The following is an 18,218-nucleotide window of genomic DNA, read 5'->3' as shown; positions in this document are numbered from 1 at the left end:
GTCTTGATTAAGCCGAGTTTCAGCTTATGACGTTTTTTTATCGATTTAGCGGTAAATTTGTTAGTTTATGGGTGCAAAGTATCATTTTTGAGTTTTCATTAGTATTAGTTTTTACAAGGCATGTACTCATTACTTTTGCCTTTTTATTTTTTATAAAAAAAGTTTCTCCTACATCCTTTTCACTTCAAGGTATCTTATTCACGTGAAACAAGACATACTCTAAATTAAGGAATTTATAGAATTGCTCCTAAGTTTGCTGCTGCCTAGTACTAGTGTGTATCGTTTTCTCTTTTCTTTCGTCATGAACTACCACTTTAACTCATATAATTTGGATGTTCTACAATTATTCAAGTATGGCTCCCAAGGGGTCGTGCAGATTTTAGGGCGATCGAGGAATAAATCGAGAAGATGATTCAGGTGATAAAACAGGTGATTACATGATATTTGTTTGTTAAAGATGACGATGACATATTCCGTAGAAGAAAAAAATGACAGCCAAATTCTAGTATCAAAATAGACGAAGAGCATGCACGATTTGAGCCATGATACTAGCCATTATTCCATTGGTTTCAGTTGGATTGTCGTAGTCAAACCAAGACTTTACGTAATATTAGTACATAGTAGAGTACAAGTCACCAACTTATATATTATATTATCATAATTTATCTTTTTTGGGATGACTACCCGGTAGGTAAATACATCATTATTCTAGAAGTTTGTGAGCATTTAGTATAGTAATGATGACATGCTAATTGCTAACAAAAGGTTGACGTTCGACAATATCAAGGATATATAATTGGTAAATTTATTTAGGGTATACGTAATTCAATAACAGTTTAATTGTAACAATTATAAAATTTATTAATTGGATTGTTAATTAGAGTACAAGGCTTTCAGTTAATCAAACTATTAGAAGGTTAGGGTTACAAAAATATAATTGGTCAAGCATTTCAAATTTCTATGTATTAAGAATTTTGTACTTCCTCCGTTTTTTTTAGATGTTACACTTTCTATATTAGGAAATTTTAAATTAGATGTTACACTTTTATTTTGGGTAACTCTCTATCTCTCTCCTATCACATGTTCACATGGGGCCCTTTTGTTTTTCATTCTCTCTATCTCTCTTCTCTCCAAAAATTACCTAGGAGTCCGTGATTTGAAAAGTGTAACATCTAATAAAAAACGGAGGAAGTATATAATTTTAGGACCTTAACAAAAACTCATGACCCCCCATAAGGCCATAATCCATATGACCAAAATGAACTCGAATAAGTTGGGCTCGCACAATTGTCTACACAACCGAGCATCTCTGAAGCCCATTTTTTCTGCCATCGATGAAAACTCAACTTTCTTTGTTTCTTTCACCCTTTTCATTTCCTTATTCTTTCTGTCTTTTTCTGGGCTTAAACTTCACTGACTTGATCTGCAAGAACAACTTTTGCATCCCAAAACTCATCACTCATCAGCTGTATCTGTATGAATTCAAAAGGGGCACTCAATTTCACCTGGTAATTTTCATTGTTCAACATCAATGAGGTAGCACCTTAAATTCTCAAATACTATTAATTCAATTTGTTTGTACAATCTTTGTAAGAATTAATAAAATGTCGAAACCCCCACAAAAGATCATCAGAAGTCTTCTTAAATTACACTTTAATGTTACACAGATTTCTTCTTCAACCCCAAAACCCTCAGTTCAAAATGTACGAAGATTTTCCACTAATTTCTCAAATGGGTTCTCAAATTCAGCTTCTAAAGCTCACCTAAATCCTTGTTTTCCACCTTCAATTTCAAGACCCATTTCACCAAATGTTGGTTTATGCTCTAAATTTAGCTCTTGCAAGTCATCTTTTGGGGTTTATATTAGGAATTATTCAGCAGGAGATGTTAAGGCGAATGATCTTTCTGCAAAATTGCTGTTTAACCCATTAAGGATTAGGCAGTTTTCCACCAGGATGCCAAGTTTTGGGGCCAAGATGAATGCTGGTAAAATGAACACCAATGTGGCTAAGAAAGTGGTTGAGAAGCCCTTATCTGCTATAAGCTCAACGTTTTCGCGGTACAAGGGAGCAATTGGACTGCAAATTGAGGGGTTCTGGAAGAGGAACTTCTTGATTGTGGTAGGGGCAGCAGGGGTTGTAGTTTGCATTATGCTGTGGAGAATAATGTTTGGGATTGCCAATACTTTTGTTGGATTGTCTGAAGGCATGGCGAAGTACGGATTCCTTGCTCTTTCCAGTGCCATAGTTGCCTTTGCTGTAAGCCCTTTAGATGTTCTACAATTGATTTACACATTAGTAACTGGATTTTGGTATTGATCCTGATTTTAGCCTGTTCTGCTTTTGTTTCTTTGTTGGATTGATTGTAGCATAAATAGCATTGTGATCTCCGTAAATTCAGGATCTTCTTCAAATTTATGTTACCCTGGTGTGCACTATGTCTAGTTTGGTCATTGGCAATGCTATTATTTTGCTGCTTATATTGTTCACTATATATATATATAATATGTGATTTGCAAATAGATGCTACTGAAGGGCTTCTCTTGCTCGTAGTTATGTAGATGCTTGTGCTGCCTTTCTGTTTTTATCTGATTGATTTTGAAATTATAGATCTAGAAGGATAATTAACCTGTTTTGTAGGGTTTTGTGGAGGGGATTGGAGAGGTGCTAGAGATTAGTATAAGATGGTTCACTTTACTCCTCTTAGGGACTCTCATGAGAGCTTCATTGCCAAAGCTATATGCATTAGGATGAGCTATGTCATTTATCCAAAGGCTAGTATTTCCCTTGGAACCCTCCTTGTGGCCATGAAATTGGAAACACTGACTAGATTTTTCAATGGAAAAGCTTTAGTGTATGCCTTAGTTATTAAGCTGTTCAATTTCCAGAAAATTGAATCTGGGGCCACTGCATTGTAGATAAAGTTAAAGTATCTCAAATTCTCAATCTTAGCAAATTGCAATAAAAAAGTATCTTGCACAAGATTGAATTCGGCAGCTTATGGATGAATAGGATTGAATAGGCAGCTTATGGATGAATAGGATTGAATAGGCAGCTTATAGATGAATAGGATTGAATCTAGAGATGTTAGTTTGCAGCAGATAACTTCTGTTGCCTCGGTCATGTCATATTGTTATTTTGTAATAAGTTGGAAGTACATATGATTCTCTGCTCAGTTGCTAAAGGTTGACTCAGTCCTATTCTCAATTAGATGCAGAGGTTGGTGATTGTTCGATATATAACTTCCTCTAGAAGTTTGTTTATTGACACTGAATATTGATCATTGTTTTGGTTATAGTTGCACTTCTAAGAGCATCTATTGTCTTACATCCCTGTGTTCATTAGAGGCAGGGTAATTTGGAGACTGAACACCATACTTTCTGAGTTCTCAGATAACAAAATCGTAATCCCTTTTTCCCGTGTTTTAATGCCTGTCCCATGCATTGTTGCTAAAGTTTCTGGAAGCAGATAGAATCTCTCGGAGGTGTATTGGAGGCTTGAGGATTGTCTGTTAGATACTAGAAAAGCTCCTCAACTAGAACCCAAAGATGTGTTGCGCAATCAGGTTGCTTATATGATAAGACAAAAAGACACTGTTTAGAAGATTAAATTCAATTGTGGGTTAATTGTTGGTCAGACTCTTTCTTTTGACTGGAAAAAAACAGTTTTGATGCTCAACTTCCCTTTTTTCAATTAAGTATGTCATATTGTGTTTTAGTTCTCCTACTCATTTCTGGTCTACAGCAGTTGGGATTCCATTTACATTGCAGTAATGTTCTTTTCAGTTGTTTCCTCCCTTCTCTTTGTCTGGAATCAAATAGTAGAAAAAATAAAGACTATATATCATAAAGTATGTGCAACATGTATTGCTCTCTTCAAGCGTAAATGAAGAATGTATATTTCAGGGTGCCAGTGCCATCTAGAGCCGACAAAAGTTGACCCAACCCGACAACATGACGTGAATCCGGTACGATTAAACGGGTTAGTGTTGAGATTCTGTCACGTTTATATATGTGGGTCAACACAATCAACCCAAACATGTAATTTAGTGTTGGGTTTTCAAACACGAATATAACGTGCTCCAACTCTTCTAACTTAAACATGTGAAAAGGTAAAAAAATTTAGTACGATGTGAAGGTAAGAGTTAGATATAATACAATTTACCCGGCCCGGATTGAAGGCCTTAGCCAAGTCTTGGAAGTTGGAAGTGAAGCCCTTGCCAACCTGACTTTGGAACTGCATCTATTCCAATGCTTTAGAACTTTGACATACTTCCTCCGTTTTTCATTAGATGTTACACTTTTCAAATCACGGATTCCTAGGTAATTTTTGGAGAGGAGAGAGATAGAGAGTGAAAAACAAAGGGTCCCATGTGAACATGTGATAGGAGAGAGATAGAGAGAAGTTATTACCCAAAATAAAAGTGTAACATCTAATTAAAACTTCCTAAAATAGAAAGTGTAACATCTAAAAAGAAACGGAGGAAGTACTAAAAAGTTAGGGGTTAACTAGCGACCTACATAATGTAACATAATCAAACATGAGAAAATAATTACTTGTTTAAATTTTCTTATTATGTACTTACAATTCTGACACATTTGATTAAACGGGTCGCATTAGTTTCAAGGGTTCTTGACACGCTTATTATGTGCTACTAACGCGAACCTGAGATGACACGACTCATTTGTCAGCTCTAGTGTCATTTCCCTTATTGTACTTTTGTACGTAGAAGTCATAAGAACATACTTAGGCTTTTTGGTGAACTAGCTTGTGGTGACTGCTAATGAAACATGGCTGAGAATCTCACTTCAAATGCTTTAAATGATAACAAAGCAAATATACTACTCCCTTCGTCCCTTAAAAGTCTTTCCGTTTCTAATTTTGGCACTATTCATAAGTAAACATATCTTCCAATATATAAGAAAAAACATAGTCACGTGGGGTCTTGTTTGATTAATCTTATTTAGTACATTACGAAAATCAAACTTTTATAACTTTTAATAATATATAACTATAAATGCTACAAAAGGTACGTTGGCAAATGTGAAAAGGATAAATGAGATGACACCCTACTAGGAGGGGTAGGATAAGATTAGCCGAAACACCACGTCGGTCGGCAACTCGAGCGATACAACTCCATAATTTCTAGATACAGAAACACCACTAGAAATTAAATAGAGATGAAACCTTGGATACAGAAATACCACCAAGGGATAGGGAGATTACACTCAACCTAAACAACACTCGATGTGTATAATATTTGGATACGTAACAACTTGACTTTGCTGATTATATCTATGGCTTTTTATAGCTATATTTTTACTACTATTACGAGTACCTTCTTCATTGCTAAGTTGGACTGAAATATTGTACTAAGTTTCCTCACAAGTCTTCGATGATAGGCTATGGTGTAGCTAGGGTGCCTATTGGGTTGCAAGATTTAGAGAGAAAGGGTGCTTCTAGAAGTGCAACTATCAGGCTCCTCTTGTTGGAGAAGACTCTCTTCCAGATCTTCGTAATATGGTGATAAATTAGCAATATTAAAGGGTGCGGAAACATTGTACTCTCCTGGAAGCTCGATTTTGTATGCATTTTCTCCAATCCGTTTTAACACCTTGAAATGGTCCATTAGCTCTAGGCTTCAGCTTGCAATGTGATCCTTGTGGGCACCTTTCTTATCTCAAGTGAATCCGAACTAAATTGCCTTCCTTTAGTTGGTTTGCGAAATTTACTTGCCTGCTCTTGATAACGTTGATTTTGTCTTATGATCTGGGCGAACTTTCTCATGTAAACTCAATTTCTTTAGCTCGTTCGAGTGGTGAGGGGAAGGTAACAGAGCTAGATTAACTCGTGTAGTTGGATTCTTACCATATATGATCTTGAAAGGACTTTCACTAGTAGTTTGACTAGGGGAGCAATTATAGGCAAATTCAAGGTAGCATCACGTACCATTGTCGGAGATTCTTATTGACAAGACTTTTCAACATATTTTCAAGTCTCCTGTTGACAACTTCAATTTTACCGGATTTGCTGTAGAGTAAAATTATAGCTTAGTTCCCAGTTTGCGCCAAAGAGTTCTCTAGAAACGGCTCATGAACTTAACATCTCGATCTGAAGTGATGGTATTTGGAATTTCATGTAGGCATACCACCTCACGGAAATAAAGATTAGCAATGAAAAAGGTAGTTGTAGTAGTAAAAATAAGGCTGTAAAAGGCCATAGATGTAATTGGCAAAGTCGAGCTGTTTTGCGTCCAAATATTATCAAACACGTTGAGTGTTGTTTAGGTTGAGTGTAATCTCTCCACCCCTTGGTGGTGATTCTCTATCCAAGGTTTCTTCTGTATTAATTTTTAGTGGTGTTTTTGCATCTATAAATTATACTGCTGTGTCCCCGGAGTTGCCGACCGGCGTGGATGTTTTGGCTAATTTTATCCTACCCCTACCTAGTACAGTGTCACGAGAAGTTTATTGGGGAGCGGAGGGAGTATATCTACTACAGTAAACTTAGTGAAAAGGTTAAATATTTGTGAAGACAAACTAGCTCTTTTACCAGGCGTGTATGTTATATACCGCTTGCTTCGCTCGCTCTCTTAGGAAAAAAAGGGATTAAGATTTAGATAGGGGACTAATTGAACTGAAGTTGATTTCTCATGTTCGAGTTCGGACTGCCCTTGTCCAAGCGTCCTTGCACAACTTTAATTTTTTTGGGAATTCCTTGCTTTTCCTCTCCAATTCCATTATAACCAATATCCGTTTTCAAGGTCAAACAACGACTCTAGTCTCATATTCAATATTTTCCATCACTATCCCATAAAATTTCTGGTCACATAGCCTAGGGCTACTTTTGGAAGTCAACTTTGCATGTGACCTTAAGGATTAAGGACTACCAAGATATTACAGTCCATTTTGGGCTCCCTTCTACGGCATTTTGGGTAGAAGGAATCCTTATGGCTAAAGCTGGTCACCTTTGTTGGTGAATAGAAGGGTCTTGTGCTATCATGATTGTATAAAAAAATAAATCAAGGTTTGAGCTTTGCTACAGGAGGAGCTGAACTTCTTCTTAGGCGGGACAAGATTCAAATATGTAATCTTCTGCACATGAGCCGCATAAGTTTCCAGTTAGTCTACCATGCTTCTTTCCCTGTCCGACTTGCATAATGCATGCGTCAAGAATCTAGCTAGTATTCCTTCTCATGTGACCATTGCTGGAATGCATTCTTGTATATCATCAGCTAATTATTTTTGAATCTAGATTGACTCCCGAAATGTACTATCTAAATTTTGACTTGCCATTTTAACCTCAATCAATACGCATATACTTCAAGGGTTTTCGCTGATTGTGTCAGTGTACTAAAAGAAATTGTTAATTTTCAAGTGTATTCATTCTTCTTTTCTCTTCCTCATTAATGCGGGGAAAAGCCTATGAGAAATCTTTGAATGAGAGTGAGTTGAAGCAAAGCTTCCTGGTCTTTCAAGTAACCGAGCCACCGTTCTTTGGCAGCGAGTGGAGGGAAAAAGAATAAGAAGAAGAGGAAAAGAAATTTATTTCAAATAAGCTTTCTTGTTTTCACAAAATCTGGTAGAAGGTGATAAAAGACTCAGCAAAGGGTAATGATTTAGAAAGAGTAAAAGAAGCTCGAATTGCGAGCTAAGATTTGTTTGGCTATGGCTTAGCTGTTATGGTGGAGACAGGAGAAAAATCTAGCCATTATGGTGGAGAGAAATCTCAGAATGTTTGAAGGAACAGGTATATATATGATTCCTTTGAGAGGACACCTAGATGATGTTTCCTTGGAGATGATTTTTTCCCTCAATCTATTACTCTTATGCTAAGAGTAGAGATTATTTCTCATCCTCCCCCTCCATTTGTTTCATTGCCCACAAAAAGTTACTATTACTGCGTAATAGTATTCAGCTTTGTTATTATAGACTAAGGTGTCTCGGTCCCTTCCCCTCATCGCGATTTTAAAGGTTTATGAGCTTACCACGACTGAGATATAAGGCTTCAATCGAGATTTTAGAACATGTCGGATGATGTAGTGAGCTAATGTAGCATAATTGTAGACTGTGAACCCTTAACAGATGTGTTATTACTCCATTGAGGCTGAGATTTGTCTATGATACACCTTTTCGTTGTCCCCTAACTCGTATCACTACCGTTCAGATCTTAAATTGTTCCGAATTTCAAATGTGAATTTTGAGTTCCCAAAAAGTTATCCTAAAATTAACCAACAATTTCCGAGGAAAGAAAAGCTTACAACATTTTATGGGGAAATCCAGATAATGCAGCTGCATGTTACTGCTTAGATGCAATTGAGTATGAGAACATGGTTTAAGATATCTTTATGTAGAACAAGCAGGTACATCTGAACAAAAAATTATTACAGACCAGATCATCTAAATGACAATGGTCCTTTTTAATCATATTTTATAGGCAATCAATGTGCCAATCTTGACTAACACTAAACTCTTCAAGATGAATGTTAACGAATGCCTGTAAAGAGGCTCTTGGTTATAGTGGACTAAGGGAGGTGACTAGGTCAGATTTATACAACCCTACCCTTGTCATATAGAGAGCCAGGCTGCTGTAGACTCTTGATCCTCGACACTGTGACATGGGTATGGACTCTTGGACACTTCATGTTGGGCCAAAATCATGGAAGACTTCATGAAATAGCCGTTTCAATAACTGGACATGTAACACAGGACAAAGTAAACCTAAAAGGCTCAATGTTTTGTGCATATGGACTGGGTTTGTGTTGAACCAACCAAAATTGCTGTTCGTTGCTTTCATCCCATTCTCGAATCATTCTGAGGCAGCATGATCATGCCATAAGCAGCTTGATTATTGAAATCTGACTCATGAATCGAAGTGAAACTAGATTTAGTTCACTTCCCTTAACAGGCCACTGAAAATATTTATTTGGACGCAAATTTTACCTCTTTCAGGCTAGGGATAAGTCGGTGTAACTTTTTCAGTGAGCATATAAATAAACTGCTGCTACTGGAATGTTGATCACTTCTAGCTTCCTTGCTCCTGCTATTTCATTTCCCTTTAAACTCATTCCAGAGTTTTCCTTCCAAGGTTTTTCTTTTGATAGGTATGCTAGATAGACACCAAGGAAATCAATATTTTCTTAACTTTTATCTTTTCTCTGCTGTAAGATGGAGTTAGAGGATCAACTAAACAAACTTTCTCATACTGGTCCCTGTTTATTTACATCCTGTCTCCTGTTTATCTATATTATTAGGTTTAATGTTGTGATCTTTATAAAGAGTAAAGACATTATGTTATTTGGAATTCTTTGGAAGAAGATGTGAAGCCGTATTAGATTGTTTGATTTATCTTTGGGATACTTTATAGGTTAGTTGGCCGAGCCCTTTAAAAAACCCCAACTTAGCTTCTTTTTATGAATATAAGAGAAGAAATTTTGATCCTTAGGAAAGGTTAGGTTTTGCTGAATTTTTTCTTGTTATTGTGTTTTGTTCATTAGTGTGTCAGACTGTCAGTGGAGACTGATTTATAGTATGCAATAAGACTTGGAAATCTAACCCTTCATCGATTGAGTTTGATCTACATTGGTGGCTTTTTGTGCAACTAGGTATTTCTGAGAGGGACTAAGGGAAAGTTTGGGAGAAGTGTTTAACTCATGTGGTTATTTATCTTGGTTATAAATGAGCAGTAAAAATATAAAAACTACCTTGTCCCAAAGATGTAACTTCTGCAAACTGTATTATGAGTTCTTATCTGGAACAAGATGCAACACCAATTCCCAGAATCTGTTGACACTTAATGGTTGTTTTGGTGGACGGAGAAGGTGCTACTGTGTTTGTGAATCTCCCTCTCTCTCTCCTTCCCTCTTTTTTGTTTGTGCCAAGATTAGTATTCTTAGATGATCTTCAATTGAACTTTTTGGAACTAAACAGCTAGTTTGACATAGCTAGCCTTATATACGTTGTTGCTAGTAAAGTCCTTTGAGCACAGCTTAGCCTAGAATATGTAGAGTAGATTTGGGAATCGGGATGCTTAGTGTTATGAAATGAAGAACTCTATGTGAATAATTAACATTTAACTGCTTCTGAATTGTTAACGGAAACGATCATTTTTTACGCTATTGAAGTGTACAATAGGTAATTGTAACTTATCATCAATTGATAAACTTCTATCTGTATTATTCTCATGAAACTAACAGCATGGTTCTTAAGCTATTGAATTGCTTAATTTCCCCTTCTTCCTGATCTGGTGGTGGTGCTCAGAAATTGAAATTGATGGATCCAATTTGGAATTTGCTCACTGATGACAAATTCAGAAACCCAGATTTGACATGTTCATCAACCAGCCCTTTCATCAGTCTATTCTGCGTCTGTGTCGACTAAAAAGAATTTGTTAGTTTTAGGAAATTAAGTAGTTGTCTAACAACTTAGTCTTTCTTTGCTGCAAATGCATGTTTCATTTTGTGGGTTGGGGGAGGAGTGGGTTATGGATTATAAGGCTTTCAATTGTATTCAGCCTTCTAACATGTTCCCTGCTTATGATGTGTAGCCATGTTGTCTTGTGACACTTTCACATTTCCTGTTTGTACTGATGTCAACTTTACCCCTAATTGGTTTTTGGTACTTCTACTCTTCTTGCGATAGGGCCTCTATCTTCGTTCAAGATATACAATCAACCCAGATAAAGTTTATAGGATGGCCATGAAGGAGCTCAATACATCTGCTGGCATTCTTGAAGTTATGGGTGCTCCTCTTGCTGGAACGGACTTGAGAGCATATGTGATGTCAGGAGGTGGGCTTACAATGTCCAAATTGAAACCTAGGCTGAGGAGTAAGCGTTGTTTTCTTATCTTCCCAATACGAGGCCCTGAAAGGAAAGGGTTAGTGAGCGTTCAAGTCAAGAAGAAAGATGGCAAGGTTTGTTTCTATGCTGGTTGCTTTCTCATCACTCATTGTTTTAGAGATTAGCGTTTTACTTATAGTAATTGCTTGCTCATTTCGATTACATGTAATGCTTTGTCACAGTCACAGTAAGAAGCTGAACACAGTAGTTTATGATAAATAAGTTAGATAAGTGGGTCTAATTTGCATGGCATTTTTAGTTGGCTCTAATCTGAAGCTGATAACTGTATGACCTAATGTTGGAACCGTGTATGTTACATGCAGTATGACTGCAAGTTACTAGCTGTGGACATTCCGATGGCAGAGGGACCAGATCAACGTTTATTCCTGATCGGGGATGAAGAAGAGTACAAACTTGGCGGAGGACTAATTGGGGAGTTAAGAGATCCTGTAGTTAGAGCAATGGCTGCATCTAAAGAGTTGGATGAGAGAGATGACATTGAGGCCGAGGAAGATGAGGAAAGAGAACAACAGGAAGCCGAAAGGAAGCACCATGAAGAGGTAGCAAGGCTTGAGAAAGAGAGAGTCCGTTGAATGGTAAATCGTTCAATTTTCCATAAGAATAAGAAACAGCTTCCTATGTGTTTTAAGCTTTTTCAGGAAACTGCACACAGAAGAAAGGAAAGCAAATGAATTTGTAATGTAAATGTTGAACATGGGTTGTCCTTGAACTTGTGCGTACTTTTCTTGGGGAATGATTCTATGGATTCTTTGGCTTGTGAGGCAGACCATTTTCTTAAGCAGCCATAACTCCCAGGTGTATACAACATTACAACTGAGACAAAATGGTGGGGTTGAACTTTCTAGTGTTTTCTTCCCACCTGTTGGTTTGAATGACAAAATGTTATTTTCTATCTTTTACGAGGTCAGATTTTCTTAAAGAATTATATGATATTTTAACATTTAACTAAAATGGATTATCATTCCATAGTTTTTATGTTCTTATATAAGAATTATAGGAATTGAGGTTCTTAACTTCCTCAGTTCCTCCCTAACAAAATAATTGTTACAATTTGGCTTTCATGCTTGTCGATGGAGTACTTTGAGCATTAATAATTTTAATTGTGTATTAGTAAAAGTTATAAGAAGTTAATATTATGAAAATATACATTGAAACGAATTTGACAACATATCATATCATAATAGTCGATTTTATCTAAAACTAAAAAATACATGATCAAATGTAGTAGGTGAATAGTGCAATCTTCAAAGTGTTACATCTATTTTTGTTACGAAGGAAGTATAAGAATTGTTCTCACCTGAATGTAATTCTTGTATGAGAATATGAGAGTAAGTACAATAGATTACACTATTCTTTCATTATAAACCATATGTACTTTTATAGATGAAAATGAAATATGTTCATTTAATCTAAGGTTCTAATCAACCTTACCAACTTTTTAACCTTAAACTTTATGAGTTGCTAAAATTTACCACTTAACTCAATCACAGACCAAAATTTCGACCAAATAGGACCTATCATAATGGATATAATTTTTAATTTTCCTCTTTTTTGTTCTCTCTACCCCCTTCTCCTTTCTTTCTTTTCCTCCTTAAAACAAAATCATCATTTTCTCAAACCTTTCTTCCATCTCATATCACAAATTCTTTTCTTCTAAAAGCAAATTAACTTAGGGCTTACCCTTGTCTACCATACTTGACCACAAGTGAAGAGAGAAAATCGCCTGGTGTGATGGTTTTTTTGGGTCAAATGAAGGAGATAAAGAGTAAAAAAAAAAAATTCGTCTTGTGGACCCGACTTGACTAGAATCTTACTTGAAAATAAGTTAGGTGGTGATTTTTATTGAGTCATTAACTTTAAAATGGTAAAATTTTAAAAACAAGGTAAATGAAAATATGTAAAATCCTTATTCTAAATCATCTTTCAATCTCCAAGTGTCCAGGTGTAAGATCTAATTTGCGAAAAAAGAACTTCCAAGCTCCAAGACATGACACCTGCAAATTAGTAGGTGCACACGTCCGTATGGTAGAAAAAGTCGCATGATAAACACCAAGCACTATGTTATGAGTATAAAGACCAATACCAATTAACATGTAATATACTAACAAAGATATACATATATTCATTTGATTTATTAGTAATCTACATATATTCATTTGACTTGTTATTTATATACATTCGACTTATTAGCTATATTGATATGCGCACACCCCCTCACAAATTACAATAGCACTTAGCACCATCTACGAAGTGCAAGGCACCTCTTTCAGGAAGTATCCTTCTCAAGCAACACTTTTAAAGTCCTAAACTATCCTCTTCATTCCCAATTCGCCACAAAAAATCCACACTAAAGAAGCAAAGTAAAACACTCCAAAATCTCCCCCCTTTCTCTCTCCTAAAAACCTTTGTTCCATCAATGGCTGCCGTAGAACCACCACCACCACCAACTCCAACACCAGAACCCAACATGAACCTTCGTGAAGACCAAAAACAACCACCCAACACACTCTACACTCGCATACGTCTCGCTACTAAATCTGATGTCCCTTTCATCCACAAACTCATCCATCAAATGGCTGTCTTTGAGAAACTCACTCATCTTTTTGAAGCTACTGAATCTTCTCTCTCCTCTACTCTCTTTAACTCTCCTCCTTTCCAATCTTTCACTGTTTTCCTTCTCGAAGCTTCTTCTACTCCTCTATCTCTTCACCACCCTCCTACCATCTCTTTCTTCCAACCTATTCATAAAACCTTCCATCTTTCTCAACCCATGGATGATCCTGAATTTGCCCGCTTTTGTACTTCTGAAGGTTCTACCATTGCAGGTTCTGTGCTTGTCTTTTCGTAATAGAGAATTATTAAAGTATTATCGCTTTGTCACTAACACCCGAATGATTATAGACAGGATACCGCAATAGATACTGTTGTTATTTTGTTGTTGTTGTAAATGAGCGACTAAGTGTAGTGATGTAGGTGGGATTTGATCATGTTAATAGATAGGGTAGCGCATTGCCCAATAGACCTGCTGTTAATTGTCTTTTTCGGTGTAAATGAGCGACTAAGTGCAATGATGTAAATGAGATTCGATCCTGTTAATAGATAGGGTAGCACAATAGACTTGGTTAATAGATAGGGTAGCCGCAGTAGATATTGTTGATAGACTTTTTTTGTAAATGAGTGACTAAGCGCAATGATGTAATCTTGTTAATAGACAGGATAGCACGGTAGACCTGGTTAATAGATAGGGTAGCGCAATGAGAAACTCAAAAAATATGATTATCATAAGTTATAACACATACAATGATACAAAACCCCCTTATTTCCCCCCAAGTTTCTTTCCAAAATCGCTTGTTAGAACTTATAATAGTTAGGAATAGGTTGTAGCTCGTAGCACAATAGACCTGGTTAATGGACAGGGTAGGGCAATAGACCTGATTAGTAGACAGGGTAGTGCAATGGACCTAGTTAATAGCACAGGGTAGTGCAAGGTTTTAATTGATAAGATCTTTTATGGACAGGGTTAATGTATGAAGTTTATGTATGGTTGGATGTTTTTTTAAGGGTGCTAATTTTGCTATTTTAGTATTGATGAAGGATGATTAACAATTGCAGGGTTTGTGCTGTTCTTCCCGAACTACTCGTCGTTTTTGGCGAAACCTGGGTTTTATGTGGAGGATGTGTTTGTGAGAGAGTGTTATCGGAGGAAGGGTTTGGGGGGACTGTTGATGAAGGCAGTTGCAAATCAAGCGGTGAAGTTAGGCTATGGGAGAGTTGAATGGTGTGTGCTTGATTGGAATATGAATGCCATTAGGTTTTATGAGAAGATTGGAGCGGATGTTATGCAAGAATGGCGGATTTGTCGACTTACTGGTGATTCTCTGCTAACTTATGGTCAGCCTAATTACTGAATCTCATGCTAATCTAATCGAATATGTTTCTCGTATTTTGTGATTCCAAGCTTTCTTTGTTCTCAATTCAGTGTTCTTGTGTGGTTTTTCAGCCGAGGTCTTACTGATTGAAGGTGAAGCAGTTGTAGTTATGTTGAATTTTCCGAATTTTACTGAGATATCTTGCAAGTCTTATTTCTGTTTTATCTGAGTATCTTGAGTTCTATATGATTACTTGCTGTTTAAATAGCTTTATCAAAATTCAAACATCGTATAGCTGCTTTTACAATTTTTTTCTTCCTGTTCATGGCTCTTAGTTTGATTGGATACTTCTGTAGTGGTTACCACTTACTTCAGTACTTGGTTGCTCTTTAATTCTAATGGCTAATAGTATAATTTTGTAAGGGGCAGATATTAGGAAGGGGAGAGGTGAGCATAATAAATCCGTACCATGCTCAAAGGTGTTTTGCGCGTGGGATATATTCATAACGAAAGTGTGAAATGTTTTGATTTTTAATTCTCAAGAACTACAACTCAGTGATTCACAGCGGTTATAGTTGTATGAAATTAGTTCAAGCTTTTGTGGAAGCTCGGGTATGTGCAACATTGATTTTGCTGTTGAGCACGTGCACTGGATTTGTGTTTCTAGAGATTGAGCTCGGTTTACAGGGCTTTGCTGTATGGCTTTGCTGTAATGCTGGGTGCTCTTAGGCGAAAATAAGGCAGCTTAAAGGTTTGTTTGGCAAAAGTAATTGGTGTGAGTTATACTTCTTAGGTATTAGTTGGTTATATTAGAAGTTGTTAGATGTCATTTGTTGGAGGTTTATAGAACAAAAATGAACTACCTTCAAAAGCTAGCTTTGTCTGGAAAGCTACTGTCCAAAAAAAAACGACCTTGACCACTTAAATCTACCTCAAAGAATAAGTTCGCCGAACACCAATTTTCACCTATGAAGCTACTTGAAAAGTTGTTTCCGAGTATTGCATAAGAACAGTTGTTGAATAGTTTTAATTGCTTATTAATACTTTGGAGTAGGTGTTAAGGAGTGAATGTGATTTTTTCATGCTACTCAAACGCTGCTACGAGTGTTGGATATGTATATACCCAAGTATCAAAATTGATTATTTTGGGGAAAACCTGCCATATTTTTAGCTCGGCAAAGAAAGCTTTAGAACATGTTGGGATTTCAGATGAAATTTAAGTGAGAAAGAGTAACATTGTAATGAACTGATATTAGGGGGAGGGTAATTTAAGTATTATCTTGATTAGTAGTTTGGGAAATAAGCTAGGTAGGTTATTAAGGGAAATACTCTATATATAGGGTAAGGAGAAAAGGAAAGGCATGCTGAATTTTGATGAGTGTTCTTAGTGATCTTTTAAGCTATGTTACCCGGTGTCTGACTCGGCTAATCTATGAAAACTTTTAGTGATTTTGGCCCAAAATGAAGTTTCCAAGTGTCCGTGTCCACATCCGAGTGTCAAGGGGATCTGACAGGGGTAGTTGAGGTGAGTTGAAGAGTCCATGTAACTAATTTTAAGAGTTCTTTTGGGAGAGAGCAAGCCTCTCGAAAGCTTGTATTTATCCTTCTATTATCAGTTTATCAGAAAATTATCAATACAACTCTGATTTTACTAATTAAATCTTGTCCTTAATTAGTCCAAGTTATGCTAGTTCATAACAAACATATGATCTGCTTCGTAGAGGGTGAGTCAGTGCACATCTTATTTGAATGCAGTGGCTGGTGATTGCCTGTTGCAAGCATAAACACTCTTGTAGTTCTGTTTCCTCGGACTCTAGATAGGCTATATTATCCGGTACTTCAGTTTTTATTTGAGGCAGCATGCATTGTATAATGATCAAAGCACCTCAAACAATTATCATCACTCCTTAGAACTTCAAAAGCACAGTAAGCCTGCCTACAAGGCATGCAAGGTCAAGGTGATACGATCAGCATTGCAATGAAAAGAGCGTTACTTGGAGAACTAAAAGGAACATGTCACACGCAAAATCTGAGAAAATACCACATGAATACTCGACCATATTAGGTATTCAAGAATGAGTACACGAAATAGTATTGAGAAGTAATCTATATGGAACTTGTGAGGCGTCTATTTTTGCTAGTTTCCCCGGGTTCGTAACCGTTCAAGATATCATATTGCTACCTTATGTAGAAATAGTTGACAGTACACAACATATAGCTAGCTTGACGGAACCAATTGATTTTCATGGCTTTATCATTTGATGCTCGATCAGACTCCATTTTCCTTTTGCTGTGGGAATTTGGTGCTACTCTTCAAGCATCTTCAGCTCTTCAGCTTAAGGTGTAGGCTCTTATAGGAACCCGAAAAATAGAAAGCAGACTTAGGTCAAATTTTAGTATCTGCAGTAGAACTTTGCTACAGTTCTTGGAATTTTCTGTGAAGTGAAGCAGCTTACTGATGAACGTGGTTATTTAGCTTCTGCTATTATGATTTTACTATCATAAAAATATAATATGATAGTATTTTTCTCTATATTTTTATCTTTTGATTGGCTTTTTTTCTAGCTTTGTTCCTTTTATTTTACTTGAATAATTAGATTTCAATATCTTTGTATTTTAAATATAAAAAAAAAAAATCATAATATTCTTCTTTATATTAATGTATATACTTCTTATTTAATGTTGAGAAATCAAACACTTAGTCTTACAAATACACATTACAAATTTTATGTTACTCGACTCTATCTTTACTTCCTCTAGTTTTTACTAATTTACTCACTTTCCTTTTTGGATTGTCATTTCTTAGTTTACTTTATTTTTTTTTTGAGTGGTCCTATCAAATTTATAATATTATCTTTACATAAAGTTTTTCTCACTCTACTTTCTTGGCCCACAACATTACTTTCAATACAACATGCAATAAGTTAATAATAGCCTTATATGCACACGATGCGTGCATCAATTTAAAATAGTGTCTTATATCCACTTAAAATGTAAAGTTGAAATGGAAAACGATTCTTAAATTGTTTTTTTTTTGTAATTTTTTTCATTCCATTAGATCATTAAGGGTAATTTAGTATTTTTAAACAGAGACACCATCTTCCTCACCTCTTCTCTTGTATGAGTCAGATATCTATTTCTTCTAAATTCTTGTGCACAAAAAAGCAGGTATTAATATCGGAGAGTTTATTAAGTAACATTCCTTTTTTTTTTTGATAATTTGTGTTGGTTTTTATTGATTATATTAAGCAGTACAAGAGGAGCATAGTCCTATTACAAAGGCACTTCGTTGCTTTCTAATATTTGACAGGATTCGTTCTAAAGGATATTACATTTTATCACCTTCTACATATTGATCTTCCTGCCATAGGGTGAGAAGTAGATTTAGGACCATGCCACGAACTCGTCTGCTCTGCTTGGGCCTTGTTTAGCCAAAGAATCGGCCACCATATTTGATTCTCTTTCTTTGTGAATAATCGACAGGTTTAAC

At 36.2% G+C, this 18,218-nt stretch overlaps 2 protein-coding genes across 2 annotated transcripts; both read left to right on the top strand.

The window, feature by feature from the left end:
• The first annotated feature begins 1,335 nt into the window (after positions 1–1,335).
• LOC104887140 (hypothetical protein) lies at positions 1,336–11,751 on the top strand. The gene is made up of 3 exons (XM_010671737.4): positions 1,336–2,258; positions 10,640–10,912; positions 11,162–11,751. The coding sequence occupies exons 1-3, from the start codon at positions 1,605–1,607 to the stop codon at positions 11,429–11,431; spliced, it is 1,197 nt and encodes a 398-aa protein (XP_010670039.2). The 5' UTR covers positions 1,336–1,604; the 3' UTR covers positions 11,432–11,751.
• Positions 11,752–13,135: 1,384 nt separating this feature from the next.
• LOC104887141 (GCN5-related N-acetyltransferase 8) lies at positions 13,136–14,974 on the top strand. The gene is made up of 2 exons (XM_010671738.3): positions 13,136–13,684; positions 14,472–14,974. The coding sequence occupies exons 1-2, from the start codon at positions 13,276–13,278 to the stop codon at positions 14,765–14,767; spliced, it is 705 nt and encodes a 234-aa protein (XP_010670040.2). The 5' UTR covers positions 13,136–13,275; the 3' UTR covers positions 14,768–14,974.
• Positions 14,975–18,218: the final 3,244 nt, after the last annotated feature.

The sequence above is a fragment of the Beta vulgaris genome, chromosome 2 (assembly GCF_026745355.1).
Source record: "Beta vulgaris subsp. vulgaris cultivar EL10 chromosome 2, EL10.2, whole genome shotgun sequence".
Taxonomy (NCBI): domain Eukaryota; kingdom Viridiplantae; phylum Streptophyta; class Magnoliopsida; order Caryophyllales; family Amaranthaceae; genus Beta; species Beta vulgaris.
Note: the sequence above shows the minus strand (reverse complement) of the source record. Positions and strands in the feature narration are given on the sequence as shown.